This window comes from Microtus ochrogaster, unplaced genomic scaffold, assembly GCF_000317375.1.
Source record: "Microtus ochrogaster isolate Prairie Vole_2 unplaced genomic scaffold, MicOch1.0 UNK16, whole genome shotgun sequence".
In the NCBI taxonomy this organism is placed as follows: domain Eukaryota; kingdom Metazoa; phylum Chordata; class Mammalia; order Rodentia; family Cricetidae; genus Microtus; species Microtus ochrogaster.
Genome location: NW_004949114.1, coordinates 1,431,207 through 1,439,366, shown reverse-complemented (window position 1 = coordinate 1,439,366; position 8,160 = coordinate 1,431,207). Strand labels below are relative to the sequence as shown.

At 50.6% G+C, this 8,160-nt stretch overlaps 1 protein-coding gene across 4 annotated transcripts in view; it reads left to right on the top strand.

The window, feature by feature from the left end:
* The window catches only part of Prkar1b (protein kinase cAMP-dependent type I regulatory subunit beta), a 141,477-nt gene that overhangs the window by 12,976 nt on the left and 120,341 nt on the right, over positions 1-8,160 (top strand). The window contains exons 1-2 of one of the 4 annotated variants that reach the window (XM_013353798.2): positions 5,181-5,217; positions 7,641-7,839. In XM_013353798.2, the coding sequence (XP_013209252.1) occupies positions 7,663-7,839 (177 nt within the window). In that variant the 5' untranslated portion in view covers positions 5,181-5,217; positions 7,641-7,662. Of the gene's footprint in view, positions 1-5,180; positions 5,218-5,421; positions 5,547-5,578; positions 5,845-7,640; positions 7,840-8,160 lie in introns of those variants that run through there. The other 3 variants (XM_013353797.2, XM_005367091.3, XM_013353799.2) reach the window with 3 other exon arrangements.

The window sequence follows — 8,160 nt, the reverse complement described above, 5'->3', positions numbered from 1 at the left end:
TTTCTCTCTTGATTCTTCCTTTGAATTGATTCTCTATAGCTGTGTAACATTATTACAAATTTAGTAGTACAAAACAGTATCTATGTTGTGGTGTTTGAAGGCTGAAGTCCAGGCATAGCTTGGCAGGGTCTTTTGAAGACCCTATCACTACCATGACAAGGTGCTCTCAAGGTTGGACCAGGGCAGGTAAGTTACCATACTTTTTGGTGTTATCAGTTCCTGATAGTTGGAGCTGCCCTTTGTTATTTCACTTATCCCTAGAGACTGCCCTAGTCCTTTGCCATATGACTCTATGCACACCAGCTTACAGCAGCACTGCTGGCATGTTTAAAACCATCCAGGGAAAGTCTCCCAGCTAGATATTAATCAGAACCGTTGTAAATTAGACATGGACCATACACAGGATGGATGTCTTACCACTTTGGTGGAGTAAAACCAAGTCCTGCCCACACTGAGAGGGAAAACCCCCAAGGCATGATCTCCTCAGGAAACTAGAATTGAGGTGGGGGGGGCTGGGACCAATGGGGACTCAGGCAGTTGAATTTTTTTGTTGTTACCATTTTATTTTTGGTTTTTCAAGACAGGATTTCGTCATAGACCAGTTTGGCCTCAGACTCAGAGATTTGCCTTCCTCTGTCTCTGGAGTGCTGGGATTAAAGGTGTTCACCACCCCCTCGCCCAGCTTCAGGTGGTTGTCTTGAAGCCTGCTGCTGTAAGCCAGGATTGACATCTAAGAAGTCTTCAGTGGACTCCCTTCCCAGATGAATGCAATGAACAACATAAAATTTAAATATTAAAGAGTTCTGCTCAACCAGAATCTTGTTTGGTTTTGTTTTTTGAGCCAGGGTTTCTCTGTGTAGCTCTCGCTGTCCTGGAACTTGCTTTGTAGACCAGGCTGGCCTTGAACTCACAGGTCTGCCTGCTTCTGTCTCCCTAGGGCTGGGATTAAAGGTGTGCAATACCACCACCCGGCTTCAAGCAGAGTCTTATCTGCTCCCCTGCAGGGGTGCTTCTCACCAGTTCACATTTCTGTAGAAGGTCTGCATCCAGCCAGGCCTGGCTGGGGCTGAGGCCATGGCTCAGCAGTAGAGTGCTTGCCTAGAATCCCCCAGTGAGGGGCTGGGGTGTGTCTCAGTGGTAGAGCCCCTGCCTAGAATCCCCCAGTGAGGGGTTGTGGGTGTGTCTCAGTGGTAGAGTACCTGCCTAGAATCCCCTAGTGAGGGGCTGGGGTGTGGCTCAGTGGTAGAGTACCTGCCTAGAATCCCCCAGTGAGGGGTTGGGGTGTGGCTCAGTGGTAGAGCCCCTCCCTAGAATCCCCCAGTGAGGGGTTGGGGTGTGACTCAGTGGTAGAGCACCTGCCTAGAATCCCTCAGTGAGGGGCTGGGGTGTGTGTGGCTCCGTGGTAGAGCCCCTGCCTAGAGCACCCCCCCTGCCCCCACCTTCATGAGGGGCTAGGGGTATGGCTCTGTGATAGGAAATCTGCCTGGGTGAGTCAGGGTGTCTTTCCCCTCCACCCACACCTGCTTGTTCTGCCTCAGTGAGGGCTTCTCTCCAGCAGAACAAGCTCCCAGGAACAAGCTCGGGGTCAGCGGCTTTCCATCTCAGCCACTGAGCAAGCTGATCAGGAGGATGCTGTTGCTGTCCACCATCAAGAAAGAGCTTCAGGAACCAGGCATGGTGATGTACCCTTGTAATCGCACCACTCCGGAGGCCGAGCACAGGAGGATCTTGAGTTTATGGATATACTGGGATACACAGCAAAACCCTGTCTCAGAATATCAAATATGGATTTGGTGAGATGGCCCAGTGGGTAACCCAGTTTACTGCACAAGCCTGAGTTTGTCTCCTACCATAGGACCTGGCAGGAGACAATTAGTTTCTGAAAATTGGTTTCTCTGACCTCCACATGCCCTTTTGGCACATGTATGCTTGCACTCTCACAACACACACACACACACACACACACACACTCACACAAATGTTTTAACAAAGTAGAAAGAGATAAAGACACACAGGGTCCAGCTCTGACCTCCTCATGCATGTGTCCATATATGTTTAGGAACATATACACAAAATATCAAAATAAACAAAATGATATTTGTTATCATTCATAACTCGGGTGACCTGAGGTTGGTCCCATGAGGGGCAGTGGTGGTCACCTGCGAGGCCTCGCCAGATGTCCTGAGGCCTTGTGGGAGACAGACAGATATGTCATGCAGAGAGAGCTTGGGTATAGAGTTTATTTAGTGGGTTATGGAGGGGGAAGGGAAGAGAAGAAGGGGGAAGGGAAGAAGGGGAAGGGAGGGAAGCAGAAGCAAAAGCAGAAGAAAGGCAGGCAGAGAGAGCAATGGGGGGGTAGGATTGGGAGTGGGCAGGGCTTGTCTCTTAAAGGGACAGAGTACCCAGGTGACAGGCTAGGCCAGCAGATTACATCAATATTACATCACATTAACCAGAAGAGGTTAATATTTTTAAAGTACAATTCACATGGGATTTACATTTCTTTCCCACCATCACAAAGCCAAAAATTAAGTTGGGACTTTGTATGTGGGGGTAGCTGTCTTTCAGTGCCTGGGCTTGAGGTGTTCTCTGTGCCTTCCCTCAGCTCATGTCCTCTGCCTTGGCATGAGCATTTCACAGCATCCTTCAGGTAAGGGCTCAGCCTAGTGAGTGTCAATCATCTCTTCTTGCTCCTTTGAGAGAGGTCCTGTTCATGGCAGCTCGGGACAGAGATGGGGTCCTTATCCACATTATCATCTCCAGGACCCTTTGTCACAGACTCACGTTCTGCAGTCTCTGCAGAAACCATGGTTTAATAAATGATCTTTCTTTTGGAACTCTTCAAAACATGTCTTCTAACCATGCAGATTGAAGAAATAAGATCAGCTCTGCTACCTCGGTGACTTTCTTCTTTTGCCTTCATATGCATCCCGGGCTTAAGTTTCTTGTACACAGAGATTGCTCGTTCATTTCCCAGTCTCCCAGACTCGAATAATCACACAGAAACTATATTAATTACAATACTGTTTGGCCTATTAGCTCAGGTTTCTTATTAAGTAACTCTTATATCTTAAATTAACCCATTTCTATTAATCTGTGTATCCCCATGAGGTTATGGCCTACTGGTAAGGTTCCGGTGGCATCTTTCTCCTTTGGCAGCTATATGACTTCTCTTGGACTCTGCCTACTCTCTCTCTATATCTTTGTTCAGAGTTCCCACCTGACTTTACTCTGTTAAGTCATTGGTAGAGACAACTTTATTCATCAACCAATAAAAGCAACACATAAACAGAAGGACATCTCACATTATCTCCCCCTTTCTGTCTAATTAAAAAGGAAGGATCTAACTTTAACATAGTAACGTTACTTAGAATATTTAGTACTTGGATGAAAGGTATATCTAATTACTTTATTATTTGAGACAGGGCCTTGGCAGAATTCCCCAAGTAGGCTAGGGTGGCTGGCCAGGGAACTGCATGCATTCACTTGGGTTCTATTCTCAGTACCACATGAAGGGCACAAAAAGCAGCATTGGGAGGAATGCCTCAAGAAGTTGAGGTCCATGAAATAGGTTACTAGAGTATTCCAGAAATATCTGAGGATGGCAGGAACTGCCTTCATAATGGGGCTCAGCAGAAGACATTGCTGTAAGGCCCAGGGACCAAGTTTCTGGTTGGTTTCATACATGCCGATGGCCAGCCCCGGACCCAGAAGGTTTTTGTTGTGACAGGACACTCACAGTCCAAGGGGACTTGCATCTGAGGTGGTACACCTCAGTCGGAGTCAGTTGGTGTGAGCGCCTTGTGATTTCAGGACTGTTCTTGAGGTTTACTGGAAAGGGTCACTTCTCTTATCCCAAGGAACAGCACGAAGGGTAGCCTCTACAGGGAACTCCAGAAAATCTTGCAGGGGGGGTCCTCAGTAGAGAAAACCCAGCCCTTATCTAAGCATGTGACGTACGTCTGTAAACCCAGCTCTTAAAAGGTAGAGGTTAAAAAAAATCAGGAGTTCAAGGCCATCCTTACTGATTTTGAGACCAGACTGGGTCTTGAATTTAGTATTTTTTAAAAAGAGAAAAAAGGAGACAATGGGGGAAGAAGGGAGAGGAAAGGGAGCAGCTCTGGAGCATTCAAGTCCACAGCCCAAGTACCAGGGTAAAAATGGCTCTTTTTGGCTGACTTTGCTTAATGTTCCCTGCAGGAGCCAGGAGGAGTTGGGGCAGGAGAGAGAAATGGGCAGTGATGTAGAAGGCAGGCTATGCCCATCCATTGCTGGTCTCTAGCAATTCTTTTTTTAAAAAATATTTATTTATTATGGATACAATATTCCGTTTGCATATATGCCTGCAGGCTAGAAGAGAACAGCAGACCTCATTACAGATGGTTGTGAGCCACCATGTAGTTGCTGGGAATCGAACTCGGGTCCTTTGGAAGAGCATGCAATGCTCTTAACTGCTGAGCCATCTCTCCATTCCCGTCTCTAGCAATTCTATGCAGTTTCAAGAGCATGAGTTACTTATGGGAGGCAAGTTTTGGTTCTGGTAAGATGGGACTTAAATTCTTGAAAAAAGACCCCTTCCTAATAGGTGTGTGCACCATAAGTGTGTGCCTGTCATGTCGACAGAGTTGGGAGGCAAGCTGGAGGGAAAAGTTGGGGATGTGGGAGCTGCATCTTCTCCTTATTTTTGTTCATTTTATTACATATATTCTTGTTTTATTTTTATTATATTTATTATTAACTTTAGATTTGATTTTAGACAGACTCTCATATAGCCCAGGGTAGCTATTGTAGGCAAGGATGGCTTTGAGCTGATTCTCCAGTCTCAACATCCCATGTGCTGGGGTCACAAGTGTGTGCCACCATACCCAGTTTGTGCAGAGCTGGCGATGGGAACCCGAGCTTCATCCATGCACGCTACGAAGTTTTAGAGCCTGTTTCAGGCCAGGAAGCCCTTATTGCACCAGTTCACCTTCAAACCTGCTGAGAGCACGGTGGTGGCCACGCGGAGGACGCCTGTGTCATGAGACAGTGGCCTGGTGAATGAGGCAAGAGAAAGCAGGCAGCAGAGCGATGGGGTATAGCTGAGAGCTAGGGAATGTGGACAGGCACGTGGAGGAACAAATGTGGGGAGCAGATGAATGTAGAGAGATGAGTGTGGGGGTGGGGTGGATGAATGGAAGCCTAGATGTGGGAGCTGGTGTGTGAGTGAGGCGGCAGGTGAGTGGAAGAATGAGCCGGTGAGTGTGGACAAGTGAGTGAGCGGATGGGTTGTGGACAGGTGACTGCCTATAGACAGTACCTGTGAGCCTCATCCTTTCTCCTGCGCTTAGATCACTTAGAAGATGGACTCTGTCCCCACAGGAGCAGATGGCGCAGGACAGGATGGGTGGAGGCTAATTTTTGCTACAGGCCTCGGCTTTAGAGTGGGCAGGCACTGAATGCGACTCCCTCCCTCCCCTCCAGGGTGACAGCTCAGACAGAGCAGGGTGGTGTACATTGAACAGAGAGAGCATCTGGGCCCCAGAAGAACTAGCTGCACCAGCCAGGTTGGACGAGCTTAGGAGGAGAGGGTTAGGGTGGCAGGTCTTGGCGGCAGTGCAGGGCCTGCGCGACGGGGCTCCGGTGTGTCGTTGCTATTCAGAAATAGCAGTGGGACGGGCCCTGGGGAGGGCAGCGGTCGGTGGGCGACCCGCGCGGGCGCTGTGCGCTGGGCCTGGCGGCCGGCGGCGCGCAGCGGGGGCGGGCAGAGGGCGGCGCCGCTGCAGTGCGGAGACCCGCTCGCCGTCCCCGCGTCCCCGCGTCCCCGCGCAGCTGCCTCTGGCCTCGGGCACCGCGCATCTACAGGTACGCAAGCTGGGGTGGGGTCTGCACGGGGATCTGGCCCTACCCAGAGCTGGGTCTCGGCGGGAACTGGGGGACTCACAGGGATAGGAGGGATTTGGGGAGAGACAGGATCGGCCACAGGGCCACCCGAATGGTGGTGGTGGTGGGGCTGCTGGTGTCCGAGGTGGAGCCAGGCCCTTGCGCAAGCGCCCAGGACAGGGTCGGGAGTGTGGCTTGCACCGCCAGGATCTGGGGTCACCCTGCACCTACCACGATCTGGGGGTGTCCTGCACCCACCACCATCTAGGGGCGTCTCCAATTGCTCCTCTAGTGGGCTTAGGGTCCGGGGACGGGGTCACGGGATGGGAGTGGGAAAGAATCCCCATCCTCCGAAACCAGGTGTACCTCGCCATCATGGGGACCCTTCAAACCCTGAGGCCTCTAGGCTGGGTGATTCCAATCCTTGCGGGGCGGGGCGGTGATCTGGACATTGTGACTCAACCTTGCGCAGGGCACACACTGATGCGTTCTAGAGCCTTTGGGCCTCTATTACTGTCTTCCAAGCCCCCTCCCACCGCCCCCAGCTCTGTTCCATTGTTTTCCTTACCCCCTTTCCTTTCCCCATGAAACAAGTCACCTCAATCCTTTGACAGCACCTCCCCCTCCCGCCCCAACTGCCCCCGCTGTGGCCTTAGATCGTGACAACATCTCTATTCCACATCGGTGTCCTTAAAAAGGGGAGGGGGTGGATGAAAATGAAACCATCCGACAGCATGGTTCCCATAGTGGGGGCTCCAGACATCCAACTTATTCCACCTCAAATTTCCCAGAAATGGAGAGCGTACCGTATACAAATTGTACTTGATCTTTTTCCATCTCTGCAAGAATTTGTTCAGAGGTAAGGAAGGGCTGAACCCACTCATCCGAGAAAGGCCTTTGACAAATATGGTTTCTGGTGTCATACACCCTTCACTGGGCCTAATCATTAGCAAAACATCGTACCCGCTGGGCAGGCCCTCTACTGCTGATGTGCAACCCTCTGGGATTTTTGAAAATTCAGTTGTGTGTGTGTACATGCCTATGCGTGTTCACATGAGTGTGCAGATGCATATAATGCATGTACATGTGTAGAAGGTCCATGTTTGGTGTTGGGTGCCTTCAGTGATCACTGTCCACATTATGTATTGAGTCAGGGCTTCCTCCTTGAACTCAGAGCTCACTAGTTCAGCTAGTCTAGGTAGCCAGCTTGCCCCTGGGATCTCTTGGGTTCACTTCCCACACACTGGGATTGTAGGCCACCAAGCCCACCTGGCATTTTCGCGGGTGCTAGAGATCTGACTTCCTCTCCTCGTGCATGGGCCGCAAGTGTTTTATTCAATGAGCCATCCTCTCAGTGCCCCCCCCCTTTAAAGACAAAGTTGTATGCAGACCAGGCTGGCTTTAAACTCCTTATCTTCACGTCTCTACCTCCTGAGTAGGATCAGGGTTACAGGCATGCATCACCAGGGAGGATTTCTTTGCTCCTGGCGATGAAACCTGCATGCTAGGCAAGCACTCACCAACTAAGCCACATTCCCCAGCCCTACCCCCGCCTTCTTTGTCCTTTTTTCTTTTGAGACAGGTTCTCACTAAGTTGTATAGGCTGATCCTGTTTAGGTGAGCCTTGAACTCACGATCCTCTGCCCTAGTTTTCAGAGTAGCTGAGACGACAGGCTTGCACCACCAGGCCCAGCCCACATGTACTCCATAGAGCATACCAGCAGAACAGTCTGGCTTCCCTGGTTCCTCCTAAAGCTGATTTTAGTTTTCCTTCACAGGACTGTAGAAGACATTCTGACCATGGCTTCCCCATCCTGCTTCCACTCGGAGGACGAGGACTCTCTGAAAGGATGCGAGATGTACGTGCAGAAGCATGGCATCCAGCAGGTGCTCAAAGAATGCATTGTGCACCTCTGTGTTGCCAAGCCTGACCGGCCGCTGCGATTCCTTCGGGAGCACTTTGAGAAGCTGGAGAAGGTGAGTGACCCCGGTACTCTTGGTAGGTTCCCTGGGCAAAGTTGCATCAAGTCCTCCCTTGGAATTCCAAGGAAGTGATGTCCCCATGTCTCAGGATTTGTCAAGACCATGGGAAGCAGGGCTAGGACTCCATGGCAGAGAGCTCACTTACAATTTCCCTAAGGGCATGGATCAGAGGGAGAGCTCTTATCTGTGTACCTCCAGTGAGGAGTTAGGGGCATAGCTGGGCAGTGGAGAACTTGCCTAGAATCCCCTAGTGAGGGGCTGGGATGTGGCTCAGTGGTAGAGCACCTGCCTAGAATCCCCTAGTGAGGGGCTGGG